A 23,188-nucleotide genomic window follows, 5' to 3' on the forward strand; every position below is an offset into this window, starting at 1 on the left:
TGTTTGGGGGTTTTTGTTTCAGAAGCACCTGCTAAAGTCTTCTGCTAAACTAGGTCACAGTGTAGTGAATTGATGCCTGAAATGTGGTTTAGAGTTTAAATAGAGGCCTAAAATGGTAAACATAATTTAACATCTAACATTTGTTGCATGGCATGGAAAGGTATACAAACAACTACTTATACGATAAAGAGAACAGACTGTATTATCCAGGGAAACATTTACAGCTTTATAACAGACAACTGCAGATTTCTCCTAAAACAGAGCCTTATCTGCTTATGTAAAGACTTCTGGAAAAAAGGAACTCATCTTTATGGAATTCTTCTTATTCTTTTTTTTTTTTTTTTTTACTTTATTTTACAGTACGTGCACTTACAGCGTCCTTACCTAAGAAAGTACTGGGAAATATAATGTAACCACATGGGTTAAGGTTAGGTTTAGTAGGTTCAAGGTTAGTACTTAGTTATTACCCAGTTATTGCAATTACTATCATAAGTGCATAGTATGAACAATAGGGAACAGGACTGTGAAATAAAGTGCTATGGTTTTTTAATAAATGCGTAGTTCATTGTATATCCATCAAAAGTAAATATCTGAACTGAGAAAACAGAACGTTTTTTTTCTGACAGGCAAAGGGAAATCAATGGATTTGCATCAAATTCTACTCAGAGGGAAGTAGCTTTGTGATCTTTTTCAATAACAAAAAAAAAATTATGTTTGATTTTTATTCCAGTCCTTGTTTGAAAAGCAAAATATATTTTAAAATTTAGTGCACTTATTGATATTGAACAAGATTATTAATGATTATTAATATAAAATATGCATGCTTTTCATGTTGTAGTGCCATTAAAGTGAGGACACCGTTTATTAGGGATTTAGGCTAGTATGTCTAGCAGAGAAGGGGCAATCTAGATAAAGGACTTCCTCCCACTGAGCGATTTGAGGCCTTTGGCTCGAAGCCTTTGCGCGGGTGGGAAAGAGGGATTTCTACAGCAGCAGGAGGCAGACAAATGAAATCTGGAGTAAAGTCCTCTTATCACTCTCTTTTTTTTTTAAATCCCTTGTGGCTGAGAATAGCTTACAACCTCACATTTTTCTGTTTTACTCTCCTGCTGTCTCAGTTTGGTTGACTTGGTTCTTTCGGACCAAAAAATTATTATATCAAATTGCGTGATATAAAGTCGCAATTGTGAGTTATAAAGTCAGAATTGCATGATATAAAGTCACACTTGTGTGTTATAAAGTCAGAATTGTGAGATATAAACTCGCAATTGCGAGAAATAAACTCTCAATTCTGACTTTTTCTCAGAATTATGTTTATATCTCGCAATTCTGACTTTATAACACGCAATTGGGAGATATAAAGTCAGAATTGCAAAATATCAACTCGCAATTGTAAGATAAAAAGTCACAATTATCTTTTAAAATGTTTTAACAAGCTTCCATAGGTTCGCTTAGCATTCACACAGTCAAAACTAGATACAATACCCCCCCAAAAAACTGCTTTCATGCCGTATATTTTGCAATAGAATTTACCGAACATCCAAACTGGGTGACTGGTTCTTCTTTAATTTAGATTCATATTTACATTATCATATACAATAATTATCATATAATCTTGATATATTGATATATGATTGTATGGGCATTGTCCTAGATTCTAGGTCTGAGATTTGTGTGTTTTTCACATGATTTGTGTGTTCTTGTGTAAATATTTCTCTTTAATCTGCCCTCAATGTTCTCCAGCTGCTTTTTCAAGAGTCGAATCCTGGGGTGAGGTACGAGTACACCATAAGCAGAGACACTCTTGTCGTTTCCAACAACGGCACTGCTGTCTCTTATTTCCAGTGGATTTATGGGAGTTGGACGGAGTGCAGCGCCACATGTGGAACTGGTAAGGAGTCGTCTTGTTGTTGTACTCATTCACTTTTAACTTACACTCATGTACAACTCGAGCCAATCCTGACTGATCTGCCTCAGCACTTTTTATGTATTTACTTTAGGTAACTGCCCTGTTACAGTTTCATATTATGCTAAAAAGTGCAGAAAATAGCTGAGTTTCTCAGTCTGGCTCAATTGCTAGTTTTCGGCTATAAATTAGCTCTCTGGCACACATTGCTTTCTCAATAATTGCAGACAGACAGTGAACTGAACTGTCCCGAATTAAACTTTATAGGAAACAGACTTTGGACAAGCTGATGCTCAAATTTGTGTTGTTAAAACATCCCAGCTCAAGCAAGCTTCGATACATTGGAAAAAAGACTTCAATAATGGTATAATATGGTCTAGTAAGGTGCTGTCGCATTTGCTGTATTGAAATCCAGTCATTTTAATCTACATGATGGGGAGTTTTGCGTGAGGGTGAAAAAGTTCCTCATGTAGATTTTAGGGGTTAAACAGATCGTAGTTGATCCGTGATCCGTATGCACGCATGCGATTTGCGGATTAATTCCTAAGGTTAACCATCATAGAGGGAAAGTTTATCATTTGTGCGTGTTTTGTCTTGCCAATTTAGTGCTTGCGCACTGTTATCTGTGCGCACACACAGAGAGGCACGTTTCTCACAAACACGGAATTGATTCTTTCACATCTTCTTGCCCTTGAACAGACAAATACACACTAAATTATGTCAAAATATTGTCGAAAACACAGTTGGTTATGTCTTGAGTGGACAGTTGAGAAAGAAATCTGATGTGTACCATTATATTGGATCCATGCATTCAGTCTTAAAGTGACAGCAGCCTAATATTCTAGGATCCGGCGACTCAAAACGGGGGTTGGAGGTAACGGAACAAAAAAAAAATGACACTGCCTACGTAGCTTCTCTGCAGGGGCGGCGCCAGAGAATTTTTAACGCATGTGCTGAGGGGTTGCTAGATCATTGACAGGGGGAGCTGCGCAAAACTTGGCCACTAAATATTTAATATTCTGTTATTTTAATGATCACAATTAAAGCATTCAACATTCAGCATTCAATCAAATATTCTAAAAGATGTAGGCTATTATTAATAATAATGTTATTTCAACATAATATCTCGTTATTTCGACATAATATGTGTGCGTGCAACAAGCAAGATGTGCATTTGTAAAATCCGGTGACGCGTGCATTGATTTTTATTAATAAACTAGTGTTTTCTGACAGTGTCGACTGCAAAGATGAAGTTGACGATCGCCATCTCCGTAGTGAACGCGCCTATAGAGAGAAATGCACATAATGGATTACATAATCAGAGAGTAGCCTTTTTCTTTTTTCTTTTTTAATTATTTCATTTAAAGACATTTCAAGCTTTGCGTATTTGATTTGATTTCTCATGTCTGTTTGAGGCATACACTGAGTTTCGTTAAGTTAGGATGAAATGCGCTCCTGTTAACGTGCAATGCAAGTGACCGTGTGGGCGCCTCCATGATTATATTGTCTGTTATATTTGCTTCTTATTCATTAAATCCAGGCAATTGGTTGATGAAAAATTTATTAAAATTAAGATACAATTTATACAAAACGAAATTCACTTTAAAGAAAGGTTTTCTACAAAACAAAACTTAATGAAGTGGTTAAAATTTATTTTCCATAGTGACACAGGAGGTGCCGGATCCAATAAAAAAGGTTCCGGATCCAACGTCGGAGGTGACGGCTCAAATTAAGCCCTGTGCATAGTGTTGCTCACAACATATATTTTGGTTTTTGAATGTTCTAAATTTGTTCTGAAGAATGCGGGAGTCCAGCAGAAACGAGTGAGCGAGATGCACATAAACATACAATAGTTTTATTAAATCATGTGTCATCAATAGCGATTCACTTAGTACAATTGCATTCATATCAGCAGCGAACCGTACCGCAGAACAGTTTTTTTATGCAGACTCGGGTACGGTTTGTGTGAACACACCCAAGTTCGGAAAACAGCGTTCACGTCATCCAAACGAACCGAACTCTGACGTCAGTTGAACTCGAGTGCGCACCATAAGTGCTAGTGTGACAGCAACCTTAAAGTCCCACTTTAGTCAATCATTTTATACCTGAAAACTCATCTTTGATCACCGTTGACGATCACACGTTGATCTGATTGGTTACAAGGTAGTTTGTGACGTCAGAAACACCAGCGATTTCAAAGCGTGTTTTTGAGACTGTCTTTGGTTCACTGCAGTTTTAAGGAGGAAATACTCAGCAATGCTGTCGACTTATGAATTTACACATGGTTTGTCTTAAAGCATATTAAAAACACAACATTAAAAGCTGAAATTTCACCTGGCTTTCATAAATACTGTGTATGTAGACATCTTAATGATGTGAAGTACTGTTTTTTGTATACTACTTAGTTGGGGAAAGAGGGAAGTTTAGATTCCAGTTGGATTGCAACTGGATTGCAACACATCATTAGTTCAAAACCTGCTCCACATAGCTCTATGATAAACATCAAATATACTCTGACTGGCTCTGATCGATTTCATGCATAATTTCACTTTCATTGGTATGATGTTGTTGCTGGAAACACTTGTTAAGACAAATGATGGCCTTTCATAATTTTCAGCAACAAATGGGATCTTTAGACTTGTTGTTCTCTAATCAAAAATTCAGAGAATGTTTAATGGTTTTTAAAGTGTGTCTAATTTGACCCAGGGATCACCGCAGTTTTTTGGGGGGTTTTTTTGGTCAGCTGGCGGGTTAATCTGCCAAGCATTTCCAGTTAATGATGTTGAAGGCCTTTTAAAATCTGCCAGGGTTGTTATGAATGTAATTAGGAACCATGCAGGAAGAAATACTGTCTTCAATGTTTAAGAAAGTACATTTGAAGTTCTTACAGTGTCATTCATACTCAGTTAAACATATTGCTTAATATTGACATATTGATAATCAAAGTGTAATTATGATAAACATCCTGGGAGTTTTTACAAGCTCTTTTTACAAAAATCTTTTCCTCATTCCTCAAATGTGATTCTCGCTGCTTATGTAAGGATGACTAAAAAGAACAACAACTACTACTAATTTTGCTACATATTTCATTTCTTTGTATCTCAGAGACCTTTTTTTACAAGGCAGCTGAAATCAGGGATTTGCATGTAATTGCACTTTGCGGGAAGCAGAGCTTTTATGGTAAAGGTACCATTTAAATGATGTATTCAAAACAGGGATTAAAGTTTTATGTAGAGCTCTTTTCATTTAGAGATAGAAAAGTACAAGAAAATGGATGGATTTGTTGTCAACAGGCTGTGATAATGACAGAGTTGGTAGAAATTATTTAGAGAAGCTGGTAGTTATGAAGCTGAACCAATCGCATACAACACATTTATTTGTTAATAATTTCATTTAGTTTTGCTAATAGAAAGAGGTTCGTATACTGAGGTGATTGGGTGGAAAATTAGGAAGTAAAATGTACACAGAGACAAGCGTTTGAATTATTAGACTGAATATCTCGTCCTTTGTATACGTGAGGTTCCAGAAACCTGTAAACTAAGTTGGACAGGGTCTCTGATGGAGTTTCTTAAAGGGGTAATGAATGACATGGATTGTTTTTCATTATTATTTTAATATGTTCCTTGAGGTTCACTTATGATGTTAAAAAAGTTTATTGCATAATAACAAAACAAATATATATGCGGAAAATTATTGTTTTCAGTATCAACACCCACTTGCTATTGAAAACATGCATATAAAACTGTAATTTACAGTCAAGGCATTATTAAGCGTGTGGAGTACGTCAGAAACTGAACGCACATCTGTATTCTCCATCAGTGTAGACAGCATCAGCCATTATAATGGTTTCTGTTTGTTTTGTATTTGTATTTGTCAGTGTAGGCAAATGTCTGCCATTAAGCGACTGAATGCCAGGGGGCGGAGCCTATAGTGCATTCATGATGTGAAACTATTGGTTGATGTCTTGTTCTGGGGGCGGGCATATGCAAATATATTTGCCTGTGCGATGTCACAGATCCCGTAATATCAAAATGAGCCATTTTGGAGCTTGATTAAATACATTTAATGAGAAGAACGTTTTAAGCTATGAAACTTGCAGGATGTTTTTAATGGTGCAAAGTCCTCTTATATGTCAAAAGATCAAGGCAAATTGTATTTCTTCTGTCATGACCCCTTTGAAGTCAATGCAATGCTGCTGTATATTTTAATACTTTACTCAAGTGACTCCTCTTTAAATTAAAGTAAATGTTATTGATTCTTGTTGATGATGATCAGTGGATAGTTTCCCATGAAATGCCATTTGTTTGTCTTTAGCTAAATGTGTTCTTTGCACTTTGTAAAATGAATTTATTTTATATTTTGCTTTTGGCCATCAACAGCTCTGTTAAAGGTTATTGCACAGCACACATAGTTTTTTTTTAAGTAACATTAATTTGTAATGTTATTTGTTATACAATATGAAAATGAAGTAGAATGTTACAAAAACTGTGTCCATATACCCCAAGAGCACCATTCTCGATAGTTCTGAAGAGTTGGAGTGAATATGATCATTTTTAGATGCAATTAACCGCTGTTCATTTTTAATTTGACTGAAGTGCTCAAACAAATGCCATCATTTAATTGGTCTGACACAGCAGGTAAATCAATTATTCTATATCATAACAGCAGAATTAAAGCTTTGTCGGTCCAAACTCAAACTAAGGGTTCCCAGTACATCAAATAATGTTTTAAAATGAGCTGAACTATGCATTTAATATGTAAAAAAAAATAATAATAAAAAATAATGAACTTTAGTGACTTCAGAGTTGGTCTCAGCCTCAGACGTCATGCATATACGGACTGTTGTCAACTTGAAGATCTGGCTACGCGAGACTACTTCAGAGTATAAGCTAATAAACTGTTAAATACGTGTGTGTGGGCAAAGTCATCCTGTGTATTGCTTCCATTGTGCAACTGAAAGAAATACAAGATAGCACTGCTTTTAATCTAATTAATTGCATGATGTGCCGAATATTAACTGAATTAATCGCAAATTAATCACACAATAATTTTGGCTGAGAAATCACTCCCAAATGATTTAAAGCCAGGGCCTAGTGTATGAAACGGTGTCCGTCGCCAGTTGGCTAGTAACAATTTTTTGAATACTAATAATGCAATGTTGTGACATCATGAACGTGAACGATGCTCTGTACAGTTGACAGGTCAATACTTCATCAGCACGAAAGTTTCAGCCTTTGCAATATAAATATATTGCTATATCATATGATATAAACATGAGACAAAAACCCATATTGAGGCATTTTTTGCCCCCATATCTTGAATTTTAGTGGAATTTTAACCGCATTCTAGTAGGCTTCATCATGCAGTCAGTCGTGTTCATAACTAAACTGCATGCGGTGTAAAGGGCCTTTCACACTGAACGCGATTAAGGATTATCGTTATTTTTTCCATAATTAATCCACCAAATTAACATGTTAAACAACAGCCCTAATGTGGGATTCTGAAAACATAAGTATCTTGAGTTAAACATGCATCTGTAATTGAACATATGACATGAGATCAGGTCATTTGTGACACCGTGTCTTTTGGGGGTCGCACCAATCAGTGCAAACTGACGCATGGTCCCCGAGGCCCTTTGGCCCATCTGTTTGAGGGTTCATCTGATAACATTCTTTAAACACCTGTGAAGGACTGTGGGTCCCTTCATCTCTCTATTGGAAACTTTGCTTCTCAAAGCGGTCAAATAAAGGTCGAAACCAGCCCGAGGATGAGGAGTACACAAGAAGAGCTATCCCTCCTCCTTTTGGAGTCAATTCAATTCCTAAAATAGAATAATAATAGAGAAGTGAAGGTGGTAAATATCAGAGGCCATGAATTTGATCCCATGTCTGATTTTGAACTACAGAATTTCTGAGCTCAAGATTTTTCTTATATTCAAATAGTTCAAATTCATTCCCAGAGGAAAATAAGATGATCAGAAAATGTTCAAACCACAGACATTTTTTGAAATTTTCAGTTTAGTGTTGTTGGCATTTCACAGCATTGAGATAACAATGAACAGTACTTACAGTATTTATTAATCTTAGTTCATGTGAATCTCAACATTTACTAATCCATTTTTAGGATAGAAATTCTTGTTGAGTTGAAAATAATTGTCGAGTGCATACTTGTGTGCATTAGCAAACATGGCTTTTTTCTAAACAACTGCTCCTCTTGTTTTCAGGTGTGCAAAGGCAAGTTGTACACTGTGTGGAGAGAACATCTGGGATCGTTGAGGAGCATTACTGTGATCAGTCTTCTAAGCCTGATGACAAGCAAACTACCTGTAATAAGGGCTCTTGTCCAGCCATGTGAGTTTTACAGCTGAACAGTCCTTTGCTTTACACACCCATCAGCAGCATCCCACCTAATGGCTTTTAAGTGCAGTAAAATTGCAATAAATTCCTGTGATGTTTCTGTGTCATCATCAGATGGTGGGTTGGAGACTGGCAGAAGTGCTCATCTAGCTGTGGGGACATGGGGCTTAGGAAGAGAACAGTGCTGTGTATTCAGAGCCTAGGGCTGGATGAGCAACGAGCGCTTCAGCCCACTGAATGTCAACGCTTGCCTAAGCCTGAGTCAATTGTCCGGTGTAACACACGCGTGTCCTGTCCTGCTGACTGGACTACTGGAAGCTGGTCAGAGGTGAGCTGGCTATATACTTACAAAGTTCTGTCTTGAAACTCTAGATGGCGCAGGCTGATCGGTCCTTAACTCAACCTGCTTGCAATCACATCATTCTCTATAGGGCACAGCTGATTGGTCCTGCTGTTTCAGTAGCCAATGAGCTCGCTGCTCAACCTTCAAATACTTGGTCAGCATTTGCTGTAGCAGTTGCAGCGCGCTTTCAGAAACCCTCCACCTTCCCCAGCTCCACCTGTATAGATCTGCTATGGGTAATTCATGTACACTATATTGTACAGCAGCGGCATGTCTTACTTGCTCACAGCAGCGTGTCGTGTGTGTATTGGCAGGAGCAAGTCTCGTACTTGCTCTGCAGCAGCAGCAATAACAGCAAAAGCCTAGAAGATCTATTCCGCCAAGACCAAACATATCACCATTGGCATATCCGTTACCATGCCAAACACTCTGAGAGTTGTCATGATTGAAATGTGATTATGACATTCTTAAAGAGGACAGAATGATCTGTGAAGAAAGGTTTTACTGAGATTGTCTGCACAGCCTTGTAGCATTATGGCAGCACTATATATATATATATATTAATATTAGTGCTGGGCAACGATTATGTATATATTTAAGAAATATTTACATGTATATACTGTGTATATATATTTATACATAATTGATATTATATATAAATATTAATATTTTATATATAAATAATACAAATCTTTAATATATACATGCATATGTGTATATATATATACACACTACCGTTCAAAAGTTTGGGGTCAGTAAGATTTTTAATGTTTTTTCTGCTCACCAAGGCTGCATTTATTTGATTAAGAATACAAACAAAAACCGTACTATTGTGAAATATTATTACAATTTAAAACATCTGTTTTCTATCTGAATATAAAGTAAAGTGTAATTTATTCCTGTGATCAAAGCTGTATTTTCAGCATCATTACTCCAGTCTTCAGTGTCACATAATCCTTCAGAAATCATTCTGATATGATTTGATGCTCAAGAAACATTTATGATTATTATCAATGTTGAAAACAGTTTTTTACATTTTTATTTCATGATGCTATGATTAATAGAAAGTTCAAAAGAACAGCATTTATCTGAAATCTAAAGCTTTTGTAACATTAAACACTACCGTTCAAGAGTTTGGGGTCAGTAAGAATTTTAATTTTATTTTGGGGGGAAATAAATAAAATAAATCAATACTTTTATTCATCAAGGATGAGTTAAACTGATCAAAAGTTACAGTAAAGACATTTATAATGTTAGAAAATATTCTATTTTAAATAAATGATGTTCTTTTGAACTTTCTATTCATCAAAGAATTTTGAAAAAAATGTGTACAACTGTTTTGTCAACTGTCAACATTGATAATAATAATGAATGTTTCTTGAGCATCAAATCATCATATTAGAATGATTTCTGAAGGATCATGTGACACTGAAGACTGGAGTAATGATGCTGAAAATTCAGCTTTAATCACAGGAATAAATTACAGTTTAAAATATATTAAAATAGAAAACAGTCATTTTAAATTGTCATAATATTTCACAATATTACTGTTTTTTTTTATTGTTTTTTATCAAATAAATGCAGCCTTGGTGAGCAGAAGATACTTCTTTTAAAAACATTAAAAAATATTACTGACCCCAAATATATATATATATATATATATATATATATATATATATATATATATATCATTTCTGATTAATATTAAATGAAAAATTAAGGTTTGAACCAAATTATAAATATAATTTGAGAAAAGTGAGTAGATTTGACTAACAAGTATAATTTTTTTCACATGCTATTGGAACTATCTCTATACCACAGTACTACTTCATCACATTATTTGAACTGAGGGGAACATTAATCTTCACAATAATGCTGTCAATACTACAAACACTATACATGCTTTATGACTACTCCGTACTTTCTCATAAGACGACCTTCAGATTTTGTTTCATGGGATAAAACTGCACAAAGGCGACTCTTTTATGACTCATTGATATACAGAACGGTCTCAATTGCTATTTCATTTCTATTTTTAAATCGATGTGAGACAGTGTTCTGACATTGACAGCTCTTACTGTCTTGTTTCTTCCTCAGTGCTCAGTGAGCTGTGCAGCTGGTTTCCGCACACGTGACGTGACCTGCAGCTGGAATACTGGTGTAGACTGTGATCCGAAAGCCAAGCCTAATTCAACCATGCCATGCTATGCCAAGGACTGCCCCATAAACTCGGACAACTTTGGCACCGACTGGTCAGGAAGTGGAGCGTCCAGCAAAGAATTTTTCAATGAGATAAAAGCTATACCTCATGACAGTCTTACTCTAAATCAGCCCAGGGGCAATGTTGACCTCAATGACATTATAGAAGATGATTTCTCACATTACAGTCATATTGAAAAGTCCTCTGAAAATTCTATTGTGAAAAATCTTCAAGTTGATGATTTTTACTATGACTATAATTTTATAAAATTCCATGAGGATCTGTCGTATGACCTTAATAAAGATGAAAATGATATGTTTGATAACTCAGGAATAAAACATGGAGACGTTTATCTGGCAGGGACAGATGTCCCCGTAACTACCTCTTCACCATCCACCACTGCAAACCAATACAGTCCCACCACTATTCGCTTTGACAGCATTACAAGCAAGGGTACCGAAGGGCATGGGCCTCAAAAGAAAGATGTAATGGATGAAAATAATGATGAGCTATTTGCTGAGGACTATTTTCTACCTGTCATTACAACAACTGAACCATCCTCTGTAGCTACCAGGTTATTTAACAAATTGAAGGCATCAGACTTTGATATTGGCTTGAGTCAGGACATCAGCATTACAAGGAAACCTCCATCCACTGCAGATGTTTCCCCTCAGGACAAGCACACATTATCATATGACACTGTGCCAAACATCTTTTTAACTCCTGAAACACATGTAAGTTTGAACGGAAATTCAAATAACCACGACGAATACAACGGCAATCAAAAAGATAAAACCACAATGCCAGTAACTGAAGATGAGAATGAAGGGGAGTTTGGTGAAGATGTTCCTGTGGGTGAAAGTGACTGGGAAAGCTTTCAACCTCAGCATGGCACTCAAAATTATGAACCAAAAAGTATGTCTCAGTTTGAGAACACACATGTTTATAATCCCACTACTCAATTACAATGGATTACGACCTCGCCGGCAGTCTCACTGAGTGCAACTCCTCACCCAATGGATCTTCTAAGCAGTGCCTCTAGTAATGAGTTAGCAAAATATGAAGTTTTCACTGACCCAACAACTAAAACGAAGGCTAGTGAACCATGGCCCGCTGTAAGAGAGTTTACTACGACCTCAGATAGCCTTTCTCAAGAGTCTGTTCCTTCTCTGACTTCCTCTATCCCAGCCAAACATTACAGTAGCATGACCTCAGCAGCTGGAACAACAGCTCTACCTCCTACAGAAACAGAAAGTGATCTTGAGCCCCCATTCTTCACTCCAACTCTGATTCCTGACACTACAATTGCAGCAGAACCTCACAGTTGGTATTTAGGAACCATTGCAACAACTAAGACAAACGGGCCTAGAATAGAGCCTTGGGGAACTCCGATCCCCTTACCTCGCTGGACAGAGATTGATAACAATGAGATTATTATTTCCCGAACGCTTAGACCTACTGGGCTGAACCCGACCCTCTCTACTCCTACTGAGCAGCCATCTCAGGGCATTAGCATTGAGCATTCAGTGCATTCTTCTAGCCCTATGATGCCCACTGGGCTGGTCATGTCTTCCCTTTCCCCATCGGCCTCCCCTGCACACTGGAAAAAAGGCAACTGGAGCGCTGTGAGTAGCTAATTATGCATTCCTCACATTCTCTAGATATGAAACCAGCATGGGCTGAGAAACAGCAGTCGGCCACCATGATAAAAGTCCTTGAATTATGCTGACATCACAGCTTTTGGTTTCAAAACAAACATAACCTTGTCTTTCAGGTAATGAGATTTTTCATGTTATTTTAGCACCAAAAATGGATATAAAGGATCAAGTGGTACAGCTATCCATCCTTAAAGTCAGACAGTAGCCATGTTTCCATCCACCCATTTTTATGTGAATTTTAGGATATTGCATTAAAAAAAAACACTGGATGGAAATGCCAAGATGTGCATACATTCTAAAAATGTGTATTAAAAAAAAGTTTTTATCCGATAAGAAGACATGCGCATAAACTATAGTGGAAACACATTTGCCGAATAAATTCCTTGATGCGTATAAAAAAATGTCATGTGACTTTGCACAATGAGACGGTATAACTGGACTAACCAGTGGATCGATCTCGTTACACAGCATCTGAAATGTTGCTTTGGTCATTTTGAAATGCCTGAGCCGAAGTCTGTTGTCAAAGTGTTCAGTATAATTCCCTCCCGGAACTTTCTCACACAACTGCATTCTCAAACAACAGGCATCTGCCTCCGGAAGCAGGATAACATGACCGCGTTTATTGCGCTTCGTCTGCATGTTCTGAGGCACAAGTAATTTATTGTATTTTCTTAGTGATAATTGGCGGCAGTTTATCAGGAAGTTACGATTTTGTTCTCTTCAAGTCACTGGATGGAAACTGTGCTTGCAAATGTTTTATGTGATCGTCCAATTTTGTGCGCAAGTTCAATTCATAACTTTGGATGGAAACATAGCTAGTGTGTAAGTGTACGCCAGGTTTCATAACCTGAAAATCAAAGGTATGATACATTAATAAGAACGTTGTTGAAGCCCATAACCTCTAATGTTTAAAGGAACTCTAAAATTTGATTAGGTAGTTAATAAAAATGTTGATCCAGGAATGGGTCTTGGATAAATTACTTAAAGCAGGGTTGCATGCTTGTTTCAGTGTCAACCGATACTTCATTACTAAAAATTATTTTGTATGGTAGTGCTCCACAAGTTGTGGGCTTGGTGCCATCTGGAGATCAGTGTCCTGCAGCACTGGTGAAGAATCAGACTGTGATTTAGCTACTAGGCCAGTGCCAGCGCGCCGCTGCTACCTTCGACCCTGCTCTGCATGGAAAATTGGAGAGTGGAGTAAAGTAAGTCCACATGCATGCAGCAAAACATAATAAAATCAATGAATTTCCAGTGACAATGGAACAATGAACAATGAAACAATGGAAGTTTCTACCCCTGATTTCTATTTTGGCAGTGCTCGAAAAACTGTGGTGTGGGAGTGAAGGTTCGAGAGATTCAGTGTTACGACACACGAGATCAAAGGTCGCTGAGGCCGTTTCATTGCCAGGCCGCCTCCCCTAGACCTCCTGTCCGAATTCCCTGTAACATCCACAACTGTTTAGATTGGTACACCTCCTCTTGGGGGCAGGTAAAGAGGTTTCACATTCTGTAGCTGGTCTCCCCTCCTTAGCTCTTTGCGTCTGTTTCCTGATCTTCACTCTACTCTCTTCATCTCTGTGTGTCCACTATCTATGTCTACAGTGTTCAGAGCTGTGTGGAGTTGGGGAGCAACAAAGGCTGGTCACTTGCCCTGAAACTGGGAAATGTGATGACGACGGGCAGCCCAGCTACATCCAGACTTGCAACATCCATCCATGCAACCAGTGGATTACTGGATCCTGGGGTCAGGTGAGTGTTAAACATCTCTTGAGGAAGCATTTCATTTTTACAAGTCATCCGGTTTAACAGTGTGTCTCTGCACTAGATAGCAATTGATGCATCTAAAGGTGTGAACTAAATAGTCCACATAATCAGAATTAGAGGGACACCATTTGCTGGGTTCTGTTCAGAATCTCAGATTTGTTTTATTGAAAAACATTCAAAATCTTGCCCTGCCCCATTAAAACCAAGAACATCTGTTTGGTTACATAAGCGCAGAACAGTGAGCAATACACCATACAACTAGAAGACAGCAAAGAAGAAGAAAGTGAGAACAAACCTTGTTACATCTCATGACTGGTTTGAATGTAAAAGTGAAGATTTGAGAACAAGAATACTACCCTTAAAATACTACCCCACAACCACTTGTAAATCCCCAACCACCCACAACTTTGGCCAGTATATTTATTATGTATTAGAAGGAATAAAAAAAACATTAAAAAAAACATTGACAAGCAAACATTTCTTTGAAAGTTACTGATTTATGTAGTTTTTTTCTGTTGTGGCAATTTCTGAAAATGGCAACATCCCAAATAGTGGAAGAAAATTACAGATTGATTCGTTTGTAAATTTCTCTCATTCGGTTTTTCTTTTCAGATATTCAAAGATAAAGATATGTAATGGACTAATCACAGTGTGTGCAGAATGTCAAACTTAAATGTAGGAAATAACATAATTGGACAATCAGTGAAGTCAAATGCACCCACATGAACTCAAGTGTGGGTATCTGCAAGTTAGAGTAATAGGCGTAGGGATTTGCCTTAAAGGGATAGTTCACTTTGAAATAAATTTTTGGTATGTTTTAGCTTACCTCAAGGGCATCCAAGATGTAGGTGTCTTTTTTTCCGCAGTAGTTTCAATTTTGATATTTTTAGGTCAAACCGTTCTTGTCTGTCAGTCATATAATGCAGGTCTATGGTCACTGTCTCAAAGAGCATGCACAGAGTCCAAATTAAAACAATTCCCCGTCGTCCAAATTAAACAATTCCCCATCATAAGTACACATTGATGGCCTAAGACACGAAACGAGCGGTTTGTGTGAGAAAACGAACAGTATTTATATCGTTTTTACCACTTATACACAGCCATGTCCGAGTGATCTGATCTGACGTGTACGCAGACTGGTGCATAGATATATACACACTAGATGTCGCCTTGTCTACGGCAGTTCATTGGAACGAATGTCTTTAAGGCGACATCTAGTGTATATATCTATGCACCAGTCTGCGTACACGACGGGGAATTGTTTTAATTTGGACTCTGTGCATGCTCTTTGAGACAGTGACCATAGACCTGCATTATATGACTGACAGACAAGAACGGTTTGACCTAAAAATATCAAAATTGAAACTACTGCGGAAAAAAAGACACCTACATCTTGGATGCCCTTGAGGTAAGCTAAAACATACCAAAAATTTATTTCAAAGTGAACTATCCCTTTAAGGCCTTTACAATTGGCAGTGAAAGCTGCCTGTTAGGGTGTGTGGTAGGGGTTGAAATGATTTTTTTAAAGTCGACATTTATGTAATGAAAGTCGATTCGACGTCGACTAGACGCTGATGACGTCATTAATGAACAAATAAGCCTGACCCTCGAGCTGAGACACGAATGCAGGTTGCCATGTGCACAGATATGGGATATTGACACAGTGCTTCCCACACGGCTATACTTAACAGCTTATTTTTATCAGTTCTTTTGTCTTTGGGTCGTTCTATTTCTCACAGATTTCTGCTCGTTCTAAATCAGATAAAGTAGCACAGTAAACATTTATATGAATACATTAGTGACAGAGTGATTGCGTGTGAATTAATTCTCTAATAATATTGAAGCTGTGGTTTTTAGTTACTTAGGGTGCTTTCACATCTGTAGTTCGGTTCATTTGGTCCGGACCAAGGGCGAAAAATTATACTTTGTAGCATTTTTAAGGCGTTTTGGTTCCTTTTCACACCACACTAATCGCTCTGGTCCGAATCAGTTTATGAGTTGATAAAACGAATCAAAATGCAGTCACGAGACAACATCCACATCACTCGGAACGCATTTCCATAACTGCACTTCGTTTGGTCAGAATTAACGTGCGGGAAAATTCCAACAGAACTCCCGGAAGTGAACAAAGAGGTGGAAAATCCGGCAGACAACACGCCACTGTTTACTATGGAGAGACGACTGCGTGGGCTGATTGTATCCTTGGTCATATTTTATCATATAGTTTCTCTACACCACTTTAGACAAACAATAATATTTGAGAATGAACCGAGGATGCGGGTCAAAAATAATGTTAATAATAATTTCTATCAAGCTCCGCACCTCCTCACAACTGCAAACTGTCAACAAACATTTCTCCTCATCCCATAATGCACAGCGCAGCTGACTACAGCAACTGGCTTAATCCAAAAATGCGCAGTTCTTTGGCAGTTGGTTCTGTTCGAGGTCGGATCACGTTCTCACCACAAACGAACTGCTCCAGAGTTCGTTTCAAAGCGTACCGAGACCACCTCTTCCAGGAGGTCTCGGTACGCTTGTTTGGTCCGCTTTTGGTGCGCACCCGAGTGCGATTGCCGCATTCACACCTGCCCAAACGAACTGCACCAATGGGGAAAACGAACTCTAGTGCGATTCAACCGGACTAAATGAGGCAGGTGTGAAAGCACCCTAAGGGCCCTTTCACACCTACCCTTGTTTGGTCCAGATTTTCTGACTTTTCAGTTTGGTCCGAATCAAAATTACAGGTGTGAAACCTCCCCCGGACCACGGTCCAGACCAAACAGACGAAATTTGGTCCGACGAAAAGAGGTAGTCTCGGTCCGAATCAAACTGAACAAGGGTTTGGATCGTTTCCAGTGTGAACGCATTTTCTGTATGGTTCGGACTTTCAGAACATTTACAGGAAGTTCCGGTGGTTCCCGCGTAGCCTGAACAACTGAGGAAGAATATTAATGTGCAGATCTGTCAGTCCTGCCCACAGCGTTTCTTCCAGCTGCGCCCGCGCGCACACACACACATATATGTCCTGCGTCCTGCCGGTGACGGATAAAATGTTCGCACAACGTTCATTTGCCGAATGTGAACTAACCTCGAGTATATAGCTGGTGCTGCAGGGAGCAATTCCATAATAATAACAGTATAGTGGCAACGATATGCGTCTGTTTATTCATTCTTGTCAAAGTTACCCGCCGAATTAACAACACGCTGACGTCAGACGCACGTCCGTTTACAAACTAATCAATGTCAAGATGCAGCCCACATAGATGATAACGACAGGACGCAAGTACGTCATGTAAAGTTCTTTAGTGCGCTCGCAGAATTGCAATGTGAAACCAAACTAAAACTAACCAAATATAAACAATGTATCAAAACATGAACTTTGGTTCGGACCTTGGTGCAGACTCTCAGGTGTGAAAACGCATACATATAAGGTAGAACTTTTCAGTTTCTAAGATATTTTATTGATAAATCACATAACAGTGTTGACAATACATTTCTGCGCTACTGAATGATTCTCTGTGTGCGCGATCTGCGCATGATGTGCAAGCTTCTGTATGTGTGTGCGTTACAATGCAGAACGGTGATAAACTTATGAGTACAATAAGCTGTTTAAAACGTGCATTCTCCCGATCAATTTTGAGCATCTAGATAGTATAATCAAACATCTTGTGGAGCAGAGTATGCATTTATTTGTCATTTTAACTGTTTGGACACGGAGTTTTAAAATGGACTTCCAAGATTTCTTATCCTGTTGCGCCCTCTATAGGCCATGACCAGCGACTAGTCGACGTCAAGCTTAAAGCGTCATGGCAGAGCGTTAAAGTCAACTAGTCGGAGCAATCCCTAGTGTGTGGTAGGTTTAGGAGTTAGTTTCTGGAGTAGCAGATTACCTTTCGGCACACCCATTACTCCGACCTGCAGCTATCCCTGTCTCCATGAACTCACAATGCTCATCCTGCACATTAAGTTGCTAATGTTTGGTCTACCCTCTTGGGTACATATTCACAGCATCTGAACCGCCTTCTATACTTCCTCTCTACATCACTGCTGTGTTCAGTGATCATGGTAAACACATACATTTGGACCAGTGTATGTACAGAAATTGTGTTGTGTAACGGCCTTGTACTATAATTAGGTTTCCTAATTGGACAACAAAATGTTAAGATTCCACAATGTTAACATTCCATTGTATTTTGTCTGGGAGTGTTCGTATGATAAAATATTGAAGTCCTTCAAACCTTGTGCACCGCCTTTTTTAATTCTACAGGTCAGAGAGACGGTGGGCACTGGTCATGTACTGTAACACTGTTTTCATGCACTCAAATAATCCATTTATAATTGGATTGGTGGCTTAATCGGACTGAAAAGCCTTCATGTAAACACCTCAGTCGATCCGAATTAAGCTCAATCTGAATGATATTTAAATTGGATTGAAAGGTGTGGCGTAGACCTGAATTAAAAAAAAAGCATGTAAACGCTTTCATCCGACTGTTTTCTTGATTGGATTGTAGAAACCGTACTGGGTGTTTACAGTTTTTCTCGATTGCTTAAACACTATAACCAGGCTTTTGAACTAAAATTTCAAAACCATAATGCCATTTATCAAAAAGCACACCCATTTCCCTAAACTATAAACACTATTCCCTGTTTTGACACATGAGTCAGATTTGTTGAACTGTCACTGCAAAACTCTACACACAAATCCCTTCATTTCTCATTGCCTAGACCATGTTGTCATGTATAAAGCACTAGCATTCAATATTGTTCACTCAAGTCAGCACAGCTTCAGCTCAGTTAGACACAATTACCCAGCTGGAAACACTAAGAGTCAAAATTTAACACACATCAATCAGATCCTTCAATAAATAGATAAAAGGGCCCAAATCAGTTTATTGAGTTTTGGAACAATGGATCCAGAAAGACATGAAGGAAGAGATCGAGGAGGGATAAGGAGGAGGAGGAAGGGCAAGGGCAAGGGCAAGAAGACAAGCAGTCTCAGATGAAATTCAAGCCACTCTAGTTGCCCATGTCTTTGTCAATGGTATGACTGTGAGGGAGGCTGGGCTACGAGTAAGGCCAAATTTGAGTTGCTTTACCGTCGCCTCGAGAACCTTCAGGGAGGTGTGGTGGCAAACAAAATTCTATCACTGAATAAGAGACAAACATTTCCAATAGTCTTTGATTAGGTTTATTTTCTTGCAAGAAAAGGCCAGCAGTCGTACAGTCAAACAGAGTGACACAGAGTGTGACAGTGAAGGGAGGGCATCCTTTCTCCTTTTGAGTCTTGACTCCCAGAATGTTATCTTTCTAGGCCAATAATGGTATTTCAACCATAATGTGGAACATTCTTAGACGTGTTCATCATATTGTCTCCTTGAGTGGAGTCCCTCCTGTCACGTACCAACACTCTTTACCATTCCAATACAATTTCATATTAGACTAAGGTTTGTGTGTGCTCTTTTACTGTCATATGATGGTCACACACATCTTAAGTAAATATGAAAAAATTAAAAAATGGCAACATAACTTACCAGTTTTGGAAATGTTGTTTTGAATTTATTGCACCAGTGTGTTAGACTATGTTGTAGTGTGTGTGTGATTTTGAGGACTTGTGTGTCCTGTCTGAGGGCAAAGTTTGGTTTTTCAGCAAGAGTGAATGGTTTTGAGTGTAGAGCTTCATTTTGACCTGAAAATAGGATGTTTGGGGAATTGGGTGAGACGTTATGGATTTGTGTTTACAGTTTTGAGAATACGAGGCATAGTTTCAAGAAATGTGTTTAAGCAATCGAGAAAAACTGTAACAGGCTTGTCTATTGTGTGTTGGCAGTGCTCTGTGTCCTGCGGAGGAGGCGTTCAGCGGCGATTGGTCAAATGTGTCAACACTAAGGCCGAGCTTGAGGATGAAAATGAGCATGTGGACTGTGATCATGAACCTCGACCAAAGAACACAAAGAAGTGTAACGTTCATGACTGTGACAGCGCCCCCTCTGGTGAGTAGAGTTTTGTGTGCTAGAGACAATGTATACATGCATACTGAGAAATTCAGGGTGCAATTTCATTTTATTTTTAAAGTCCACCTATTAAGCTTCTCTGTATATTACCTCTCATTCAGTGTGTAATACAGATGTTTGAGAACATAAAAAGGTCTGCAAAGTTTAAAAGATCAATGCGCACTATAAATGGAGTTATTGTCTCCAAAAAGAAAGAAGTGATTCTGATCTGCCTGTAGGTTTGTAACAAATGTGCATAATTCCAGCTTATTGTCTTTATTGGCTGCCTGTGAACAACAATATACGTTGTCCCATCCTCAAACACTGTGTTGTAGCTGAGACTGGAAGAGTTTGGATCGTGTTGTCGACATGATTATGTTTTCTGCACTGCGAAAGCAAATCCACTTTGCATACACTTCCAAAGGACAAACCTTTACACTCAGTATGCTCTGATAAATACGGTGTGTGTTATTGTGAACTGCAGTTACATGGTAGCATGAATACTAATTACATTTGTAGGTTTAGAAATTGCCTTGCATTATCAGCAATCATACTGAGAGAGAGAGAGAGAGAGAGAGAGAGAGAGAGACACGTTTATCCCCTGAGTTTGCTATTCAAAGTTCCATCAAATGCTGCACCTCTAGATTGGTTTGGCTTGATTATTGCCGGTTGCTGAGGACTTGGACAGAATACCTTTGCCATTTACGGACCCCTGAATCCTCCTTCGTTGCTGCTCTTTTGTCATGGGTCATTGGGGATAGAAGAAAGCTGTGTTCACAGTCCAACACGCCAGACAATGATTATTCTGATATATAAAGAGAACGACACACAGGCCAACAAGAGTTGAAGTCTCAGACAAATAAGACAAAAGCTAAAAGATTGTAGCTTATAGCTTAAAGAATCTTAGCTAAAAGATCTTTTTTTTTCATTCTATGATCTTAGCATTGAATCTAGATTAAAATTGGCATTCACAACCCGTTGCTGAGGTTTTAGCCGAATTTACAGGAATAATATATTATTTAAATATTATCCTTAATTTGAGGTTCACAGATAGCAGTTATCACCAAATTGGAAAATTAAGCATGAAAATGCTCACTTCCTTAACCTTTACTTCATATTCCAGTCACTTCTTTCTTCTTCAAGTAATGCAGCTCACCTGTCTCACAGCCTTTAATTACCATCATCATTACTTTGAAATGTACCGCTAGGCCTGTCATGTTCTAGTGCTGAGAAAATTGCTTTGGCTCAGTGTACTAATTAAAATGTGATTCGTGGTGAGCTGTTTGGTGGTACCTATGTTTAATTCCTTACCTATTGAAAGAAATGATCCAGGAAATCCACCCACGTTTGATTAGTTTTTTGGAAAAGCAATGTTTGCTCATAATTATTTCACCTGATAGGTCAGTAGGACTTCATGATTATTTCAAAAAATAATTATGCCACCATGTTGTGCTTTTCTAGATGAAACACCTCAGCTTTCCCCTCCTCAGTAATCATTAAGACTTGATGTATTATTTATGTTAATCCATACAGACTTTTCAGGCCTCAAGATGTTGTTCTATGGCAGACCTTGAATTTGACCTTTCATAGTGCGGAGAATTTCATAATTTGTTTCTTTGCAAAAACTTTTATAGTTGTCTTCAGGTGCAAACTTTATATCTTAGGTAACGTCTACATTAATCCGGATCCATTTGAAAACGGCGTTTTCATTTAAAAGTGCTCTCCGTCCACACCAGCGTTTTCAGCCGTTTTCCGACGTTTCAGTGTGGATGAGAAACTTTTGGAAAACGCTAAATTCACCTTATCCTGCGCGCATGCGAAAAACCCTCACAAAAGCTCACTGAGATGAGACAGACGGAAAAATTTATAATAAAGTTATCGTGCAATACTTCTGACAGGATCATTTTGTTTCGCAAAATATCTCACCATTCATTGATGCGTCCAGGTCGCACTCACTCACCATTATATGTTTGGTCTAAAACGAAACTGCTCTCATGTTTTGCCACACGACAGCAAATGTGAGTAAATATTGTCATCTTTGCAGGACTGTGATATGAAGAGTGTGCAAAGTAACATATTTTAGCAACAGTGTGACAATATGTACAACAGCGTACAGCGGTTTAATGCGTTTTCCACTACCTCTTGAAGTGACTGAAAGTGGACAAACTGTAAACAAGGCTTAAGTGATGGTTGGTTGGGGGGATGGATGGATGGATGGATGGATGGTTGTTTGGTTGGTTGGATGGATGGATGGATGGATGGATGGATGGATGGATGGATGGATGGATGGATGGATGGATGGATGGTTGTTTGTTTGGTTGGATGGATGGATGGATGGTTGTTTGTTTGGTTGGATGGATGGATGGATGGATGGATGGATGGATGGTTGTTTGTTTGGTTGGATGGATGGTTGTTTGTTTGGTTGGTTGGATGGATGGATGGATGGATGGATGGATGGATGGATGGATGGTTGTTTGGTTGGTTGGTTGGATGGTTCTCCCAGTTTCAAGACTGTCCCATTGGTCACCCTACCACCCACAGTCTCTTCATGCTGTCATACTGCACGCAAAAAGTGGCAAAAAGTGGCTTAAATTTGCTATGTGAGACTACCTTAATTTCCCTTTTTGTACCCATTATTTAATGATTTAGTTGGTGCATACTTAACTCTAGATCCAGACTCCTAGCCCTGGAATACTCCACTTCAACACTCTAATGAATAGGATCTCCTTTCTTTGTTTCAGTTTGTTTGTTGATGTTGGATAGTAAATTAATCAGCTTCTTGACCAACTACCAAAAACCTGGTTGTTGGCTCAAATTGTCATAGTGTCAGCTGGAGGATCTAACAGCCTTTTGTATTACTGAGGGGCTTTTGCTTCACTGATTTTCCATCCTGGGTGCCTTCTGTGGACTTCCCCACTCAAGATTTGTAAACAATGGCGTCCCAAAGGGCTATTAATAGTATTGTTTT

General features: G+C 38.4%; 1 protein-coding gene across 2 annotated transcripts in view; it reads left to right on the forward strand.

Annotated features, from left to right (window-relative positions):
* Positions 1 to 23,188, forward strand: part of adamts7 (a disintegrin-like and metallopeptidase (reprolysin type) with thrombospondin type 1 motif, 7) — a 100,895-nt gene that overhangs the window by 65,275 nt on the left and 12,432 nt on the right. For both annotated transcript variants that reach the window (XM_082160893.1, XM_082160894.1), the window contains 8 exons: positions 1,744 to 1,891; positions 8,130 to 8,256; positions 8,377 to 8,590; positions 10,703 to 12,430; positions 13,516 to 13,668; positions 13,782 to 13,955; positions 14,069 to 14,215; positions 20,058 to 20,220. In XM_082160893.1, coding sequence (XP_082017019.1) covers positions 1,744 to 1,891; positions 8,130 to 8,256; positions 8,377 to 8,590; positions 10,703 to 12,430; positions 13,516 to 13,668; positions 13,782 to 13,955; positions 14,069 to 14,215; positions 20,058 to 20,220 — 2,854 coding nt within the window. The remainder of the gene's footprint in view (positions 1 to 1,743; positions 1,892 to 8,129; positions 8,257 to 8,376; positions 8,591 to 10,702; positions 12,431 to 13,515; positions 13,669 to 13,781; positions 13,956 to 14,068; positions 14,216 to 20,057; positions 20,221 to 23,188) is intronic.

This window comes from Leuciscus leuciscus (assembly GCF_965113295.1).
Source record: "Leuciscus leuciscus genome assembly, chromosome: 2".
Classification (NCBI taxonomy): domain Eukaryota; kingdom Metazoa; phylum Chordata; class Actinopteri; order Cypriniformes; family Leuciscidae; genus Leuciscus; species Leuciscus leuciscus.